The 21,082-nt window shown below is 43.4% G+C and overlaps 1 protein-coding gene across 7 annotated transcripts in view; it reads left to right on the top strand.

Annotated features, from left to right (window-relative positions):
* Positions 1-21,082, top strand: part of ADAM15 (ADAM metallopeptidase domain 15) — a 1,588,574-nt gene that overhangs the window by 1,153,719 nt on the left and 413,773 nt on the right. For all 7 annotated transcript variants that reach the window (XM_044080074.1, XM_044080071.1, XM_044080076.1 and 4 more), the window contains exon 18: positions 20,144-20,255. In XM_044080074.1, the coding sequence (XP_043936009.1) occupies positions 20,144-20,255 (112 nt within the window). The remainder of the gene's footprint in view (positions 1-20,143; positions 20,256-21,082) is intronic.

Genomic DNA, 21,082 nt, shown 5'->3' with positions numbered 1-21,082 from the left:
AGAAGCAGTTCGCAAGTGCCAGTCGGCCGACTCCTGAAATTTTTGTTTGCGACTTTCAGATCCCAAGTCTTCAACTAAGCTAAGTACCCCATTGGGGATCCTTTTTCTTGCTCTAAACCCATGTCAGTAAAAGTTAACAATTGTATTTCTTGTGGAAAGCAAATACCTCATAAAGGTTTTCATTCGTACTGCATTCCTTGCTAAGGCCCAGACCACGACATACCCCGCTGTCGGTTTTGTGCCTTATTCAAACCTCAAACTATTCGTCGTCGGTTAGTTTTCGCATCTAAATATTTTGGTACTTGGTTCAATTATCCAGAAATGGCTTCGGTAAGCCACCCAACTACCGACATTCTGAAAAAACACAAAGATAAAGACAGAGACAGACCGCATAGGTCCAAAGCTGCCCACGACATTTCTCCTAAGCTAGTCACCAGTTCGCCGGTATTCAGTGAGGCGCTTTCGCAGCCCCTGATACCTGCTACTTCAGAGTCGCAGGCTTCTACTGAGACCCATTCGTAGTCCGGTATGCCGCGAGATGCTTCTTCGACTGTGGAACCTGTGGATGGGTCTGGAGCCGCTGTGCAGGCACCGGCTTCTGAGGGTGTAATCAGGCCTACTGATTTACATATTAAACAAACGCCATCTTCTTCTTCAAGGCCTAAAACTGGATCCATGCCTAGAAAACTGATGCCCAGACCGCATGGTCAGACCCCTGTGCCTAAAAAACAAATTATAAGAATAGCTGAAGACCTTATTACTCTAATTAGGGGAAGCCACCCTTCTCCCTCTAAGAGACCTAGAACTGATTTTCCTTCTGATTCTTCTGATCAGGATTTTGAAATTTCTGTTTACTCTGATGACCAGGAGTTGCCCTTATCTACCTATGAGGATTCTGATGCAGAGGACTCCATTCCCTCTGCTTCCCCTCCAGAGGATTTCTCTTTTGGTGAAACCTTGCATACTCTTAGGGAGCATTTCCGCTGGGAAGGCCAGGATTACTCCGACTCCAAAAAGAGGCTTAGGGAATTCTTACTCCTACCTCAACACAGGCCTTTAGCTATCTCTCCTGTACTGGACATTGTAGATGATGCCTTCTCAGAATCTAGCCTGGCCCCTGATTCTTTACCTCTGGCTCCCAGAAAACCTGACAGGTATTGCAGGGTACCTGACTCTCACAAGTTCCTCTCTAAGAATCCTACTGCGAATCCTGAGACCATTTCACAGGGACCCAAAGGCATTAAGGCTACTACTGCCAAAAACCCTACCCCCTCTGATGGAGATTCCAGGGTCCTGGACAGATGGGGTAAGAAGGTATATACTTCTGCAACTTTGGCCATTAGGGCCTTAAACTGCCAGTTTCATATGTTAAAGTATCAGTAGCATATTATTGGATTGCTTAAACAGAAAATGATGTTGATTCCTGACTGTGCTGAAAATAAAGAATTACAGGATGTAATGCATTCTGCTGAACAAGTTGGAAAACATACTTTGCAATTTGGTTTTGATTAATTAGAGGCATCTTGCAGGGCTGCTGTCACTGGGTCTGTACTTAGAAGGCATGCTTGGCTTAAGGAGCACTCTGCCAGATCATGTTAAAGCTAAATTACTGGATGCTCCCTTAAACCAAGACAGCCTGTTTGGCAACAGATTAGAAGAAGTACTTAAAAAGATGGAGGAAAAAGCTAAATCTATGCAAACTGTTAAAGATTTCCTGCAAGTACAGCCTCCCAGATTTAGTAGGCACTGGCCTTCTAAGAATTGGTCTTTCCTGCCTCTTCCAGACCTTCTCAGTCCAAACCTAGAACCAGCAGAACACTCTGGCTTCAGTCCCAAGGTACTCACAGGCCTAAGCAGTGGGGGGCTCCCACTTCCAAAGCTGGAACTATTAAGACACTCCCCTATGGCCTGTTGTCTAGGCTGGTAGTTTTGTTTGAGTTTCCTGTGTTTCTGGCAGCCATTTTCTGCTGATTGTCTTCATTATTATTGAGAGTAACCAGGCCTCCTGACCTTCTGTAGTACGAGTGATTGGGTAATAGCAGGGGCTGAGTAGTAATCTGATCTTCCAACTCTTCCATTGTTTGTTTGTGTCTTTCGGCTTTTCCCGTTTAGGGGTCGCCACAGCGGAACTCCGGTCCGCTAATGATTGGTAGTTGATTTTTACGTACCGAGTTAGCAGCCCTGATGCACAACCTTCAACGAAGGTATGCCCATTCACGCATGTCTCCACGCAGAAGACGCTCTAGCTGAGAATCGAACCGGACAGCGTCTTACTTTCTTACTGCTATATAAACCCTGTGTCTTATAAAGGTTCTGCTTGTATTGCTCAGGCTCTGGATTGCATTGCATAAGTGGAAATTCCTTAAGATTCCAAGAGCAGGATAAGTTATTTCTTACACATATTTCACTGAACTGCACTTCTGAAACGCTTATAATTGTGCTATACAGTTGATCTACTACATTTTGCAATGATATAAAGCTTTTTTTATTGTTTCACTGCATTTATGTACTGTTTTATACTATTTTAACATTACTTAACTGTAAACTGCTTTTGCATACTGAGAGTTGTATTTTCTGTTTTTGAGTGCTCTAGCCTAGCTTTTCTGTGCATTTTTGATTGTCTGTTTACAGTTAAAAGCATTCTCGAGTCTGCTCCTTGATCTTTTTAAAACTTTCATTTAGTGGCTGCAGCTAGGAACTGTAATTTTTCCCACCCATCCTCCCTAGTGTTGTGTGTTCTTATACTTGGTGGCTTTGCAGTTGCCCGCCCATACTGTATATTTGATCTGTGACACTCCTCCCAGTCTAGTGTCATTAGTTCACTCAGTCTAATAGAGAACATTTATGAAGGCAACCCACTCAGATTCTTAAAGTTGAATTAACTTCTGTTCCAGCTTTCTCCATTTCCACTTTACTGGAAAAAAAATAAAAAATTCTAAGCTTCCTTCCCCCCTTTCCTGTGGCAGGTCTTGGCCAGATACGGATTTGCTGTGTCCAGGACTGTTTGTGAGCTCCTAAGACCCCCCCCCCACTTAACTGGGGTTAAACTATTCCTGACGCCATAAAGTCTGTTCTTCAATATTTCCCTTGCAACTAGCCAGCTTTTTAGTTTTAGCACTCATCTGTTTCTTTGAGCTCAGCACTTGTTCAGAACTCATTGTAAGCACTAAATAAGTTACAAATTACTACAGCACTCAACTTTCCTCACTTGTCTACAGGAAAACAGTTTTTAGTACTTAATAATAAAGGCACCTATTCAGGCATGTCTAAAGGTCGACTCACAATGTTTTCTCCTGTCTTCCTGATGAATCTGGGCATCTTGGGACAATGCAGTGGTTGCCTCATGTGCACAGACAGCCCTCTCCTCCTACCACCCATCACTACGACCTGTGAGAGATGCACTTATATAGCCAAACTGGAAGCAAAGCTCTCCACCAAAGACTGGCCTAGACAGTCAAGAGGAGAAGATAAACACTTGCACCCAGGGTTGCCAGACGTCCCTATTTGGGCGGGACTTTCCCGAGATCAGCAGCCTGATCCCGAGTCCCGCCCTGCCGGTTTAAATCCCGGGCAGTCTCTGCTTTGTTTTTGTACAAATCTGCTCAAACAACAGAGACCTCCGAAGCAGAAATGCAAGCAACCTCTACCCACCAACACAACCTAAATGACACATAGCCCACATACTCAGTGTGCCACTCAACTATAGCCCATAAGGCATAACGTACCAAACACTCTAGTCATAGGTGACTCTATAGTCAGGCACACTAATGTTCCACTCACCAGGCTAAACAAGGAAAAAGTTACTGTCAGCTGCCTGTCAGGTGCCAGGATCCGCCACATAACGCACGCACTCAGGTCACTCCACAACAAATCCAAATATGACTCTTGTCGTTGTCCATGTTGGTGTGAATGACCTGAGACATACCTCCCTGGACTACATGAAAAGAGACATGGAGGAACTCTCCGATCTTGTAGCTCAGGCCGGTATGACCCTAGCCCTGAGTAGCATCCTGCCATCACCCAGAATGACACCACAGTACAAGGACAAAATGATTGACTTTAACAATTGGCTAAGCTTCTGGTGTCATTCTAAGGGAATCCAGTTTCTGTCTGCCTGGGATGACATGATCAACAGACAACGCTGCTTTGCCAGAGATGGCCTGCACCTATTGCCCTTGGGATTCTGGATACTGGCAAAGGTTCTTGCCATCCCTATAGTACCTTTTTTAGGCAAGGTTCAAATGACAAATTCACCACCGTAACAGGTACAAGCAAGCAAAATCTGAGGGTAATGCTACACAGTGCTAGAAGTCTAAACCTCAAAATGCACTCACTCGAGGCACTCCTTAAAATGGAGAACATTGACATCTGTGCAGTGACAGAGACCTGGTTCAAATCTCCAGAGAGCACCCCTGCATTACCAGGCAATAATTCATACCACACCTTTCGGCCACCAAACCCGGACCGAAACACGTGGAGGCGTGTCCATATTCATTAAGGATATCCACACCTCCAAGCTAGTTGCTCAGCATAATGCATCCGAGATTATCCAAGTTCAACTAACTCTGAGCAAAACCGCAATCCAGATTGTAGCTTGCTACAGACCCCCCACCATGCCCCAGGATTCCCACTCCTCTTTTCTTGATACACTGGAAAATATTAAGGTACAACCCAACAGTCTAATAATGGGTGATTTCAACTACCCTACCATTAACTGGGAAAACTACTCATGTACCAACTCTTTTCCTCAACGTTTTCTGGAAATCATCAATTCCAACGCCTTGGATCAACTTATCCACACCCCCACCAGGGGCAGCAATATCCTAGACCTGGTCATCACCAACATGGGTGACCGGTGTTCCACACCAGAGGTCAACTCCTCGTTGGTCAGATCCGACCACAAGCTAGTGACCCTAGACTTCCACATCCCGCTCCCACCCCCCATTAGGAAAGCAACCGTAAAAAATTTCTCCAAAGCCAACTTTACGCTTCTTAAGACAGAAGTGGCAAACTTCACGACACCCATGCAGATGGACAATAGAGGTACGACTGCTGAATCCTACACAAATGCACTTTGTGCACGAGTGCATGGATCGTGCTATCCCTAACAGAACCAAGATGCTATCCTCCATTAAAAGGAAGCCAATCTGGTGGTCTTCTGCCATAAACAAACTCTACACAGAAGAAAGAAACTGTTGCAAAAAAGAGTAAAATCCCAAGATTGGAGGAACTCCCTGGTCAGCCTCAGTAAGAAGCTGAGATCCCTCATAAAATCCTCCAAAGCTAGTTATGAAAACAAAATTGCCACTGATTCTAAAGACAACCACAAAGCGTTCTATAGCTATGTCAAGAATCTCAATGGCAACACTCTGATCTGCTCTGAGTTACAGCACAATGACACTAAATATACAGAACCAACTGATATTGCCAACATCCTGGCAGATAGGTTCAGTGCTAACTTTACCACCCTCTCACCCCCTAAAGGGCCCATCTTTATACCAGAAGAGTGCAAAGTTCCTGTAATCACGGCTGCACAGGTAAAAACCTCACTCTCCAAAGCCAAGAACACAGCATCCATGGGACCTGACAACATCTCAGGCTGCCTTCTACATGAACTACAGAATGAACTGGCACCCCACCTAAGTACCATGTTCAATCATAGCCTCACCTCAGGCTTTGTGCCCATTGAATGGCGTTCCGTGACAGTTATCCCACTCCACAAGGGGGGGGGGGCACAACAGACCCTGGGAACTACCGCCCCATTAGCCTGACAAGCCTCGTTTGCAAGGCTATGGAATATATCATCATGGGACTCATAAACAAAGACATTGGAGATCTCCAAGCTCTGGACCCTGCACAATTTGGGTTTGTAAAAGGCAGATCATGTCTCCTAAACCTGATAGACTTCTTTGAAGTAGTCACCAAAGCCATAGATGAGGGTAAGGTGGTTCACACATCCTATCTAGATCTCGCCAAGGCATTCAACACCATCCCCACTCTGGAATTATAGATAAACTCATTAAACTAGGTATAAATCCCTATGTCACAAGATGGGTTACCAACTGGCTTACTGACAGAACCCACACTGTGAAAGTAGCAGACTGCAAATCAGACTTCAGACCAGTGACAAGTGGAGTACCACAGGGTTCAGTCCTGGGTCCTCTCCTGTTTGGTATCTACTTCTCTGAAGTACAGGCTAACACAGAAGGTCTTTGGCTAACTAAATTCGCAGATGACTGCAAACTAGGAGCCATAATCGAAACTCCTAACGATGTGGACATCGTACAAAAGGGCCTCACTGAGACAGATGCCTGGTGTCAAAGGCATGGTCTCAAGCTCAGTGCCAAAAAGTGTATTGTCATCCCCTTTGTTAAAAACTCTGTACCCATGAACTACCACATAGGCGGTAGTCTACCTAACACCGAAAGTGTGATGAGACCTTAGGACACTAGGTGGACAGTAGTCTCTCCTTTGATAATCACATCACCACAGTGGTCAGGAAATCCTTCTACGTGGCACACCTCATCACAAAATGTTTCTCATCCAGAAAAAAAGAGGTCATTGTTCCCCTCTACTCATCACTCATTAGACCCATTGTAGAGTACAATGCCTCTTTTGGTATATACCACACAAGACATCTACAACAACTGGAAAGGCCGCAAAAATACCTCACAAAGAGGCTTACTGGCCTCAAACAGATGCCTTACGCAGACCATCTCAACTCCAGCTTTACTCCGTCGCATATCGCCTACTCAGAGGCGATCTCTTCCTGACATACAAAGCTATGTCAAACCCAGAGCTGTTGGACATGCTCCACTTAAAGAAATCCCAATCCCTCCGAGCTACACGCTCTAGGGACCTAAACCTTGTCACCGCAATAAACAGAACATGCTGAAGAGATAGATTCCTATCCCAGAGACTTCCCATACTCTGGAACAGGCTACCAATCTATGTCAAACAGAGCTCTTCATTAGCAATCTTCAAGAAAAATCTTGATGATTGGATGGGTAATAGGAAATTCATCCCGGGGATCACGTCTGTGGTTCTGCTTGACAGGGGCACAGGAAAATAATTGTCTTGGGTGGCGAAAGCCAAGGTACCTTTTTGGCTAGGCTTGTATAGGCCCTAGGGCCAATAGCCTAGTACCTACCTATGAACCTATGGTAAACTGTCACAATGACTTAACTTTAAACCTTCCAAGCCCTGCTCAACTGACTGTTCCTTTAGGGGGAAAAGATCGCTCTGCATGCAAAAAACTGGGAACTCATAACCTAAGACAAATGGGTTTTAAATATAGTTTCCCAAGGATACAGATTTCACTTCCACTTAGGGTTGCCACCTTTTCAAATGCCCAAAGTGGGACATTTTTGGTACAAATGGCAGATTTTGCAGGCCAAAACATACCCAGGGTCAGTACAAAAGACATAACTGTACTTTTTTGCCTAAATAAAAGCTTATTCTTGTAGCATTTTAGTTGCTTATTCTGTTTTGTATAACATTTAGGTGTTTCAGATACAGAATAACTGTTTTAAGCAACTATTACATAAAATATAGGAAATAATTTTGTCCTAAAATCTCTGGACATTTGCCATTTTTTCAGTTTTTTTGTGGGACACAACTGCCCAAAAGGGAGTGTCCCTCGCAAAGTGGGACAGGTGGTAACCCTACTTCCACTCCTTACCAACCCCAAGTGGTTGGCCAGACCTACCCCCAAATCAGTGTGCAGAGCTTCAAAAGCAAGATGTTCATCGTGTTACTGTACTGCAGTCATCACACTTGGGTTATCCTGTCGTCAGGCGGTCCCGCAGTCGGCCTGAATTCCAAAGTCTTGGTCCGGCGTCGGTTGCTGTCGCTTCTTCCCTGACGTCAGTGCGCCAGGGGTATGTATGATGCATCCGACGCCATTTTCTTCAGTCTTTCTTGCCGTGCGGTGCCCGAAGCAGAAGCAGTTTGCAAGTGCCGGTCGGCCAACTCCTGAGATTTTCAAAGTCGAATTTCAGATCCGAAGTCTTCAATAAAGCTAAGTACCCCATTGGGGAAACTTTTCTTGCCTCAGACCGATGTCAGAAAAAGTTAACAATTGTATTTCTTGTGGGAAGCAAATACCTCATAAGGATTTTCATTCTTATTGTATACCTTGCCTAGGCCCAGACCACGACGTCACTGGTTGTCGCTTTTGTGCTAGGTTCAATAAGCGTACTATAAAACGACGCTTTGATTTCGCACGTCACTACTTCGGTAGAAAATTTAACTACACAATGCCGTCGGAGCACAAAAAATGCAAGGATAAGGACAGGCAGCCTAGGCCCAAGCCAGACTCCGAGGCCTCGGCTGGGCCGGTCTCAGGTTCACCGGTTTTCAGTGAGGCGCCTACGCAGCCCCTGGCTACCGCAGAATTGGAACCCGAGACCGCTTCGGATCCTTTGGCGGAGAGTGCTAGGCTGACGCAGCCATTTCCTATAGGCCCTACCGACGACATTGCAGAAAGAGATGTCGGTGCTGCAGAAACACCTTCGGTTTCTGAAGGTGTCTTCAGACCTACAACGCTCACTATTAAAATGTATCCTAAGCTTAAGACTCCTCTTAAACCTAAAAAGACTGCACTCCAGTCTCCAGTTCAAGGCCCCATGCCTAAGAAACAGATGCTTAAAATGGCTGAAGATTTGATCTCTTTAATCAGGGGTTCTCAACCCCCCCGACAAAAGGCCTAGAGAAGAGGAAGATTATGCCTCCTATGATCAAGTGTTTATTTCCTCAGGCTCCTATGAGGAACAAGATTACTCCTTTCCCCCTTATGAAGATTCTGATGCTGAGAATTCCATTCCCTTAGCTTCTGCCCCTGAAGACTACTACTTTGGGGAAACTTTACACACTATGAGGGAACATTTTTACTGGGAAGGTCAGGACTACTCTGACTCAAAGAAAAGGCTTAGAGAGTTTCTTTTACTCCCCCAGCACAGACCTCTTGCTATCCCCACAGTTTTAGACATTGTGGATGATGTTTACTTAGAATCTAGTTTAAATCCAGATTCTCTGCCTCCTGCTCCAGCCAAACCAGGCAGATATTATAGAGTGCCTGACTTCCACAAATTCCTTTATAAAAGCCCTGTTGCTGACCCAGAGGCTATCTCCTAGGGTCCCAAAGGGGCTAAGGCTTCTATGGCAAAAAATCTTGTACCCTCTGAAAGGGGCTCCAGAGCATTTGACATGTGGGGGGAAAAAGGTTTACACCTCAGCCACTCTAGCTATGAGAGCACTAAATTGTCAATTTCACATGCTAAAATACCAGCAATCTCTATTGTCTCAAATAAGACAAAACATGAGCACACTCCCTCTACAGTCTGAATTGAAGGAAATGCAGGATCTGTTGCATGCAGCTGAACTGGTGGGCAAACATACTTTACAATGTGGATTTGATTCCTTGGAAGCTTCCTGTAGAGCAGCTGTTACTGGGTCAGTTATACATAGGCATGCTTGGTTAAAGGAACAAACTCTGCCTGATCATGTTAAAGCAAAGCTTCTAGATGCTCCCTTACAGCAGGATGTCCTATTTGGAGTTAAAGCAGAAGAAGTCTTAAAGAAAATGGAGGATAAGGCAAAATCTATGCAGACGGTCAAAGATTTTTTACAGGTTCAGCCCTCTCGCTTCAGCAGAAATTGGCCAACCAAAAATTGGTCCTTTCCAGCTACTGACAGACCACAGATGGGTAAATACAGACGCCCAAGAGGCAGAGGACAACCACAAACCCACTACAAACCTCGACAATGGGGCACTGCAACACAGAAGGGAGGAGAAGACAGGCCCCAAACTACTAGAAGGCAAACTCAGTGACTTAAACCTCATATGGCCAAGCAAGACTCTCTTGGCAGCTCCCTTGGGAGGAAAATTAGCACTTCTTTCAGACAACTGGCGCATCGTCACAAAGGACAAATAAATGGGTCCTAGACATAATTTCACAAGGGTACAGATTCCATTTCCACACCTTGCCAACGAAAAGAGGAATGCCAAACCTGCCACAAAGTCAATGGGCAGAGGCACAAAAACAAATTACAGCTCTCATGGACATGAGAGCCATTCAACTGGTACCTACACGGGAGCAAGGCCAAGGATTTTACTAAAGACTCTTTCTAGTCCCCAGAAAGGACAATGCCTGGAGACCAATTCTGGACCTTTCAATTCTAAACACCTTCTTACAAATACCCAAATTCAAGATGCTAACATTACAGCAGCTTCTTCCCATGTTGGGCAAGAAATCATGGCTAGTAACGTTGGACCTCAAGGAGGCATAACCTGCATGTCCCTATCAGACAAAATTGCAGAAGATGCCTCCGTTTCATTGCAGGTTCAACCCATTACTAATTCTCTGCACTGCCCTTTGGCTTATCCACTGCGCCCATGGTTTTCACAAAATGCCTGGCACCAGTAATTGCATACTGCAGACAAAGAGGAATTCAGATATACCTGTACCTGGATGACTGCCTCATCCAAGCAGAAAGCAAGGACATCCTCTTACAACATCTGGCTTTTGTAAAACATCTGCTAAGTTGCCTAGGGTACACAGTAAACGAAAAGAAGTCAAAACTAGTACCCTCACAAAATATGACATTCCTGGGTGCCAGCTTGAATACAATGGCCCAGAAGGCTTATCTGACGCCAGACAAACAACTACAACTGACTCGATATTTCAAAACAATGGCAAAAAAGACCCAACTCCCTGCAAGAAGAATTCTGCAGGCCTTGGGCTTCATGGCATCTTGCATTCTACTAATACCATTTGCAAAGCTGCATATGAGGAAATTACAGTGGTACCTAAAAAGCGTATGGTCTCAACACAGCCACAGCTTGGACACAATGATATCTCTCATTCCCTGCCTTCAACAATAGTTTCTATGGTGGTCACAGGCATGTCACCTCAACAAGGGTCAGCCTTTCACCTTGCCCCCAGCCAGGCAAACTATGACAACAGATGCATCGGACTATGCCTGGGGGGCACACATGGCAGGACAGTGCGTTCAAGGCATATGGACTGCAGATCAAAGGAATCTCCACATCAATCAAAAAGAGATGCTAGCTGTACAGAATGCCCTGACAGCCTTCAAGAACCTCTTGCATCCAAGACAGCTTACAATAAGGACGGACAACACCACAGGAATGTGGTACATAAACAAACAAGGGGGTACACACTCCTACCCTCTATGCAGGCAAGCAATGACCTTGTGGAACACAGCACTGGCTTACCAAGTTCAGCTACAAGCTCAATTCCTGCCAGGAAAAAAGAACACATTGGCAGACGACCTCAGCAGAAACATTATGGATCCCCACGAGTGGAAACTGGATCCACAAGTATTTGCAGTGATAACTCAAAAATGGGGCCACCCAGACATAGACCTGTTTGCCAGCCCTCAAAACTATCAGTTAACAAAATTTTGTACAAGGACACTTCACCATCAAGCTTGGAAAGTGGACGCACTCTCATTCAGTTGGAAAAACCTGACAGTATATGCCTTCCCTCCATTGCCCCTTCTCTCAAAGGTGCTTCTGAAAGTCAGGAAGGAGAGACCCAGAATGATACTCATAGCCCCTGACTGGCCATGCCAGCACTGGTACCCACTATTAAGGAATATGGCTCAGGGCCCAGCTTGGATTTTACCACAAATTGCTCATTTGCTCACACAGCAAGACAATCAGATTCTACACAGCCAGCTCAAAACCTTAAATTTGGCTGCATGGCAAATCACCTAAGCAACCAGCCAACTCCTCTTCCTCAAGCAGTTATGGATGTTGTTCTGGAAGCTAGGAGGCCCAGCACCAGGAAGGCCTACTCGGACAAATGGAAAAGGTTTTGCGCCTGGAACCAAGCTAAAGGCCAAAATACCCTTCAGCCTCACATGCCTCAGATTCAACAGTATTTAACTGAGATGTTGCACAAAGGACTTTCTTTTTCATCTATTAAAATCCACGCCTCAGCTATTTCAGCCCACTACAACACGGATCCACCCTTATTTTCACATCCACTTCTAAGGCAGTTCCTCAGAGGGGCCAAAAACATTAGGCCCCCCAGGAGAGCACCTACACCAACCTGGGACCTCAACTTTGTTCTGGAAAAACCTACGCTACCTCCCTTTAAAGTTTATATCATGGAAGACTGCCCTGCTTTTAGCAATAACTTCAGCCAGAAGAGTCTCAGAGCTTCGGGCACTAATGGCAGTAGAACCTTTCCTCATTTTCCATCAGGACAGAGTTTCTCTATGAACTAATCCTTCCTTCATGCCTAAGGTGGTATCCAGTGTGGCTCTAAATTAAACCATCCACTTACCCACCTTTTTTCCAAATCCACAGAACAAAGGAGAAAGACTCCTGCACTCCTTGGACATTCACAGGCAACTACGTTACTACTTGGATAAAACTAAGGTTTTCAGAAAATCTGACCAGCTCTTTGTATCCTATGCTGCAGCTTCACAAGGGAAGGCTATTTCAAAACAGACCATTTCCAAATGGATGGGACATTGCATTCATTTTTGCTATACCCATCATGGAAAACCAGTTCCTGCTACCATAAGGCCCCACTCTACCAGGGCAGCAGCTACATCTACAGCCTTCCTCAGGGGGTGCCAACCAAGGATATTTTGGAAGCTGCAACTTGGAGTTCAGTACACACCTTCACCAAACACTACCACTTACCACTTTACTCTAAGACTAGAGCTGGCTTCGCCACTGCAGTTCTGCAAGGCCTTCTAGCCTCCTCTAACCCTCTTTGATTCCTCCTCCCATCCTTAGCTTTGGGATTCTACCCAAGTGTGATGACTGCAGCAGGGTAACACGATGAACATAGTACAGTTTTGTACCTACCATAAATGTAGATGTTCGAGTGTACACCCTGCTGCAGTCGAGGTTACCCTCCCTCCATCCCCTCTAACCCAACTAACTAAATCTTTACAATACCTTTGTGATGTATTTGCTTATAGCTGAAGGGATGTTGTGTTTGTGCTAAACTTTTTAGATTGGTACTAATTACTGACCACCTTTTTGGGGGCACCTGACATCTGGGGCAAGAAAAACTGAAGAAAATGGCGTCGGATGCATCATATATACCCCTGGCGGACTGACGTCAGGGAAGAAGCGACAGCAACCGACGCCGGACCAAGACTTTGGAATTCGGACCGACTGCGGGACTGCCTGACGACAGGATAACCCAAGTGTGATGACTTTAGCAGGGTGTACACTCGAACATCTACATTTATGGTAGGTGCAAAACTGTACTTTCTCTCTGTTCTAAACATCAGGGCTGTTCAGCCTGTCCCAGAAGAAGAATGGGGGCAAGGTTTCTACTCAAGACTTTTCTGGTACCCAGAAAAGACAATTCCTGGTGTCCTATCCTGGACCTGTCTATCATAAACACTTTTTTGGTAATCCCAAAATTCAAAATACTAACTCTTCATCAGCTGCTTCTCATGCTAGAAAAAATGCCTGGTTGGCAACACTAGATTTAAAGGAAGCCTACTTGCACATCCCAATAAGGGAATCTTGCAGAAGATGCCTATGCTTCAGAGCAGGCTACATGCACTATCAGTTCTCTGCACTGCCCTTTGGCTTATCTACTGTGCCCAGGGTATTCACAAAGTGCCTAGCTCCAGTCATTGCAGTTTGCAGGCAAAGAAATATTCAAATATACCCATACCTGGACGATTGTCTAATTCAGGCAGAAAGACAGGACATACTCTTAAACCATCTGACATTTGTAAAGAAATTACTAACTTCTCTGGGGTACACCATAAACGAAAATAAATCATATCTAGTACCCTGCCAACAAATTGTATTCCTGGGAGCAAGCTTAAATTCAACTTCCCAGATGGCATACCTCATGCCAGAAAAACAAGTTCACTTGACAGCCTACTTCAAAAAACTGGCCACAAAGACCCAGCTATCTGCAAGGAAAATACTGTAAGCCCTGGGGTTCATGACCTCTTGCATTCTACTAATTCCATATGCAAGACTGCATGTGAGGAAACTACAATGGTATCTAAAAAGCCTATGGTGTCAACATTTTCAGGACCTAGAATCAATGATTCCTATCATACCTTGTCTAAAGATAGAGTTCCTTTGGTAGGCAGAGGCCTGCCACCAAATCAAGAGACTGCCATTCATTCTACCCTCTGCTGCCCAAACCCTAAAAACAGACACATCAGACTATGCATGGGGGGCTCATTTGGCAGGGCAGTACATTCAGGGCAAATGGAACCAGAGTGAAATACACCTGCATATCAATCAAAAAGAAATGTTAGCTGTACAGAATGCTCGGACAGCCTTCAAGGACCACATTCTTCTAGGACAATTATTGGTAAAGACAGACAACTCCACTGTTATGTGGTACATAACAAGCAGGGGGGAACCCACTCATACCCTCTGTGCAGACTAGCCATGGCTCTGTGGAACACAGCCTTGAGCTACCAAGTGCACCTACAAACTGTATTCCTGCCAGGCATGCTAAATACACCGGCAGACGACCTAAGCCGAAATCTCATGGACCCACACAAGTGGAAACTGGATCCAAATATATTCAAAATTTTGAGAAACAAATGGTGGAGCCCAGAGATGGACCTGTTTGCTTCCCCTCAGAACTACCAATTGGACAAATTCTGCACAAGGACTCCCCACAGACAAGCTTGGAAAGTGGATGCTCTGTCCTTCACATGGAAAAACCTATCAGTTTATGCCTTTCCCCCTCTGCCTGTCCTCTCCAAAGTGCTACTAAAGATCCAACAGGACAAACCAAGGATAATTCTTATTGCGCCAGACTGGCCACGCCAACACTGGTACCCCCTCTTGCACAGTGTGTCACTTCTGGAACCATGGCACCTGCCTCAGACCCCTGCCCTTCTGTCCCAGCAGGAGGGCTAGATTCTGCACCCACAGCTTCAAACCCTGAACCTTGCAGCCTAGCTAATTCCATGATCTCTCCGTTACCATCCCTCAGTAAGCAAGTGATGGATGTCATTCTGGAGGCAAGGAGGCCTAGTACTAGAAAATCTTATGCTGAAAAATGGAGAAGATTCTGTTCCTGGAACCAAACACAAGGGATGGACACAACTGTGCCCAATTTACCGCACATTCTTCAATACTTAACTGAGATGCTTCACGAGGGCCTTACCTTTTCTTCCATCAAAATTCATACCTCTGCCATTTCAGCTCATTATAATACAGAGCCACCCCTCGTCTTTCATCCAGTGGTGAAGCAATTCCTCAGAGGGGCCAAAAACTTAAGACCACCCAGGAGAGCCCCTACTCCAGCCTGGGACCTTAACTTTGTATTGGAAAAACTCACTCTACCTCTCTTTGAGCCAGCTGCAAATGCAGAGTTGAAATTTTTTTCTTCGAAAACAGCATTCCTTCTAGCAATCACTTCAGCATGAAGGGTGTTTGAATTACAGGCCCTCGTGGTAGTGGAGCCTTTCATCATCTTTCATGCAGACAAGGTGTCCCTCAGGACCAATCCCTCCTTTATGCCCAAGGTGGTATCCATTGTGGCCCTTAATCAGTCCATTCATTTGCCAACCTTCGTTCCTAGTCCACAGAAGAAAGGGGAACAAATACTGCACTCCCTGGATGTTCACAGACAACTTAGATTTTACTTGGACTGGACTAAGCCTCTCAGGAAGTCTGAATAGCTGCCGGTTGCATTTGCAGCTGGGGTATAGGGGAAGGCCATTTCAAAGCAAACAGTTTCTAAGTGGATAAATCATTGCATTCATTTCTGCTATAAGCACCATGGAAAACCTACCCCACAGGGGATAAGACCACATTCAACCAGGGCTGCATCTACCTCTGCAGCCTTTCTCAGAGGTGTCCCTACCAGGGACATCCTAGAAGCTGCTACCTGGAGTTTTGTACATACTTCACCAAGCATTATCACTTGCCAATTTTTTCTAAATCCAGAGCTGGTTTTGCCATGCAGTCTTGCAGGGCCTTATAGCTGGTCCTAATGCTATCTAATTTCCTCCTCCCATCCTTAGCTTTGGGAATCTACCCAAATGTGATGACTGCAACAGTGAAACACGAAGAACATAGTACAGTTGTGTACACATACCATAAATGTAGATGTTCGAGTGTATTCACTGTTGCAGTCCTGGTTACCCTCCCTTCAGCCCCTTGACTTCTATTGTCTATATCTCTATTCTTGTTTACTGTGCTTAAAGCTTTCTGGTGTATTTGCTTTTTGTTGGAGGTGTAACCTTGTATATAATTGCTTCCCATTATGGGGGCACCTGTCATCTGGGGCAAGAAAAACTGATAAAATGGCATTGGCTGCATGCTTTATACCCCTGACTACCTGACGTCATGAAAGATGAGACAGCAACCGACTCAGGACCCAAGACTTTGATAATCAGGCCGACGAGGGCTACCTGCAAGCAGATAACCCAGATGTAATGACTGCAACAGTGAATACACTCGAACATCTACATTTATAGTAAGTGTACACAACTGTACTTTTTGGGGGCTGTTGATGACTTCTTTTTTTAAGTATCAGCAAACAAAAGCAAATGGAACCATGAACAATCTTACCAAATGCTGATTTATTGGAGGCTACTGTGCAGTATCCTTCAATAAACCACTGTTTGATAAGATCGTTCATGGTTCTAGTTGCTTTTGTTTGCTGATGCTTTTGGATTCATTCTAAAGAACTGGACTTATCACCACACTAATACTATTTTCACCATTTTTTAAACATAATATCCTGGCAGTTGTCAAAGAGATCTGGAGAGCTGTTTGTGGATTACATTTTTTTTTTTATCTAATATCTCTTTCCAGGGTTAGTCAAGCTAAATTAGGATGGTTTGTCAATGTTTTGTTGTTCAAACAAACTCTGCTCTTGCATGAGTGAAGTGTGTATGGATGAAGTGGAATAAGATCCCATGCATGTTCCTGGCTATTTGATGTGAAGGAAATACATTGATGTAGCCGTGGTCTTTTGTTTTCATTATTTTAAACCTTGTAGACTCAAAGCTGATTCCCTGGATAGTTTGCTGGGATGGGGACAATGCCTATGTGCACATGGAATGACTATGGTTCTGGCTTTGTTTGCAAGATTAATGTGGATTTGAGTGAAGATTGACCACAAGCTCTGAACTCCCGAGTGTTGTTGTTTTTGTTTTTAACTTCACAAGAACAAATCAGCTATGTGCAAAAGAAATAACTGACCCTAATGTTTACTGTTGTTATAATTCCAGCTTTGTAAAACTGTAATACTTTTCTGTCTGTACTTTAAAATGAATGTAAAATAATTAGCAAGTTTATGAGTAATTCTTAATGTATGTTATTTCATATCTGTGCATGTATATACTGAATGTTTAATGTTTCTAATATTTCTTTTCTCCGTGACCATATGCTGAAATTCAACTAAAGCCGGTTGCAGAAACCTGGGTAAACAAAAGTAAAATAAAATAAAATGTGTATTTGGCTGGCACAGACAGGTTGTAACTAATGTTTCTGTCTACAAAATGAAAGTAATGCAAGTATGAAACCTGTTGCTATTATTTCTACTTTAATCCTGACAGGGTAAAATAGCAGCTACTTTAATTAGGTAATGGGAGTATTTGTGAATGAAATGAGTTGACTGGCCTTGCTGTTTACGGTTGTAATTGTGGCTTTGCAAGATTAATGTGTATCTGGATAAAGCCAGCTGTCATACAAGTCTTTAACTACTGTTTCTGTGTAATAAAGTAAATTAATGCAATCATTGCTATTTTTGTTTTAATCCTGGCAGGACCAAAGCAGACACTTTAGGTCAGCAATTGATATGATGACTGTGGATGAAATGTTTGGCACTGTAGCTTTGGTGTAATAATTCTGGCTTTGAAGGACTAATGTGTATTTGGCTGAAACAAGTCAGAATGCAAACTCTGACTATTTGCATGCATCAATTCAATGCAGTAATGAAAACATTATTACTGATGCTGGTAAGGCCAAACCACTTACTTTAGGTAGGTAACTGGTATGGGGGGTTGTTGTAAGTGAAGTGAGTAGTCCTACTATTTACTGTAATAATTTTGCCTTTGCAAGATTGCTGTGCATTTGGGTATAGTGAGATGGAGTGAGTACAAGTGCTGACCTTTGGCTAATGTTTATGGGAAAGCAGTGCAGTAATGTACCTGTTATCTTTTTTTTTTTTCTTTTATTTTAACTTTCTAGGTCCAAACCAGGTACTTTCAGTAGGCATTTGGGATGGGAGGCTGTCACTGTAAGAATGAAATGACTGGCCATTTACTCTTGGCTTTGCAAGACTAATGAGTATGGGGTTAAGCATATAGGCTGTGACTACTGTCTCTGTGCAGTAAAAATTAAACTAACACAACTCTATTATTTTAATCCTGAAGCATGGTCAGGGTTGATCCCACTATAACATAGTTCTGTCCCTTTCTAGTTGGCCCCACCCATTCAGCTGTCTCCTGTAGCCCCCCTTTGATTTGAAGTCACCAGCCGCCACTGTTGTCCATAGCTAAGAAGACTTTTTTGAAGTGAAATGATGCAGCTTTATCTTCTAGAAGGGAGTGCAAAGGACACCAGTTAATGCATGATATTGCTTGGATGAGGAAGATGCCACATTTGGCGATGTTACAAGATCAGAGAAACTTTTGTCTTTTTATCATTTTGGGGGATGGCATACGGCAAAGACTGGATGATTATTGCTTATGTTGTCATACAAAACACCTTTATGGGACCTTTGTGAAAGATTTTATTTGGTACGAAGAGTATGATTTAACCAAGTAAGCTTTCTCTGGCACTGCTCTTATCTGTTCTGGATAGATCTAAGATGAAGGTTACAAAGTTGTCAAAGCAGATATAGGGAATTTAATTGGTCAATGTTGAATTCTCTCGACAGTTATGACTTCTGAAATGAGGTTTGAGATAATGGTGAGAAGTTTAACTTCACTGACTTTATTGCTGGGCATAGTGGATTCATTCTGAAGAGTCATTCATTTAGTCACAGGAGTTGGAACATGTTAGATTATCTTTAAATCATGCTCCTGCATCTCTTGTCTGTCACACCTAAGAATAGAACTGTAGTGTCATTTGGCTTCTGCCAAGTTTCCAAGATGGCAGAGGTCTGGTAGATGCACTGAGATGCAGCTATGAATTGTGTGTTTGTGTGTGTGTGTGTGTGTGTGTGTGTGTTTTGATACTTATTGCATTGTTAGTCCTTAACCATTATAGTATGGGTGAGTTGAGGTAGAATTTGGTTTAGCACAGATAGGTATTTAAGCTACCTGGGGCCTGCTGCAGTGTTGATGGTTGAGTGATTTGTATTAGTTGCCAAGAAAATTGACCATTTTTTAGAATTACTATCTATTTGCGACTGCATATGGGCCATAGAACAAGCAGGATTTCCTGTCACAGTTTAGCCAAGTAATTCAGGAAGTAGCCTTATGTAAAATTATGACTAATTTTCTATAAAGTGTTATCATAGTTAATAAATTTATTATTATTTAAGATGTTTGGCAGAAGCCATCTGTAGTGCATAGTTTTCTCTCTGATGTTTCAGTTTTCCAAGACATTACTACTTTGCTAGTTATAGCTAGTTAAAAATCTGTCAGTTCGTGAATGTTTTAGTAGATGTTAGTTTGTCAAGGCTGGCAGTATTAGGTGCATGTTATACATTGTGCATGTCAACAGGTTTTGTTTGCCACTTACATGTAGTTACACAGAGTAATCTTGAAGTTATTTAATAACCTCAGCACTTTTATCTCATAATGGAACCAGACATGTGGTAAGTGGGAATAGCCTGTTCCTCGATGAGAAAACAGTGTAATAAAATAAATAAACCCATTCCTTGCTCCCTCATGGTGAAAATTGTGTATAGCAACTAAATGAAATAGAAGAATATGCAAAATATTGTGTCTGAAATGTGGGGTGGGTGGGTTGTCCAACAAATTTATGTAAGGGTAAGTGATAATTTCTGTGTGAAACTGTAATGGAGTTTCGTTTGTGTAGATTATATGGGTTTAGATGAGAAACCGGTGCACATCTGCCTACTTCTTGAATGTTTTTTTTTTTTTTTTTTACTGTAAATGAATATATTTTTACTTTCTGGACTGAATTGCATTGTCTGTAATTTAATATCTTGTTGCCTTGGTTATATCCATTTAGGTGTGTAACAGCAAGAGTAATTGCCATTGCAACAAAGGTTATGCACCACCGGACTGCAGTAGGTATGGCCAGGGCGGTAGTGTGGACAGTGGTCCCTTGCAAGAAGAGAAAGGTAAAGTGGAAATTCCAGAGTATAAGACTTCTGCCAGCAAAAATGACTAAAATAGTTTTTTTAGTTTGATCATCTGCTTTATATTCTTCTTCTGCATGAAAGGTAAGCAGGCTGTAACATTTGCTAGCAGTGTGATCCATATAATTGGGAGATGTCACTTGCCTTTCTGAGAATACTGACTTGTATGTGATAAGATGAACTCAGGTAGCTGAAAGTCAGTTTGTCTGACAAGACAGGTAGGTAACAGTGGTTCTGTTTCTAGGACAGGTGAGAGGAAACACTGATCATAATAGATAACTGAAGAATAATTGATCAACTTATCCAAATACTAACAGTTCTGTCTTTGAGATTAAAGTGGTCTTGGAGTGAGAGGAATAATGTGTTGCGGGACTATGGTTTAAGAGAAGGGCTCAACCTTCCTTCTCCCTCTGCAAATGTGTAGCTCTGCTGCTGATTATGATGACGATTCATTTCAGATAAGATAATGTCCAGCTCCTTTTAATGGGTAGGTCCCCCTTTTTTTGCCATTTTTGAGCCACCTTGGGACATATTTCATCTTGGTTGTTATGGTTGCATTGCATATTTTTCACATCTTTCCTTAGGGCAGGATCATTTCTTTTGTTTTGATCTTTGTTTCTAGTTTGTGTGATATGTTTTTTTTTTCAACATGGTGACCTTTTGTAAAAGAAAGTCTTGACTGGGGAGAGGCTTTTAACTCTTCATCTTGCTAAGTAGTTATATTTGCTTGCTAAATAGTTATATTTTCTTGCATATGCTACTCTCATTTCTAGTGGCAGATAACTTGGGATTTTGGCAGGGTGCACACA

The sequence above is a fragment of the Protopterus annectens genome, chromosome 8.part0 (genome assembly GCF_019279795.1).
Source record: "Protopterus annectens isolate FY-2018-M chromosome 8.part0, PAN1.0, whole genome shotgun sequence".
Classification (NCBI taxonomy): Eukaryota; Metazoa; Chordata; order Ceratodontiformes; family Protopteridae; genus Protopterus; species Protopterus annectens.
This window is presented reverse-complemented; position numbering and strand designations above follow the sequence as displayed.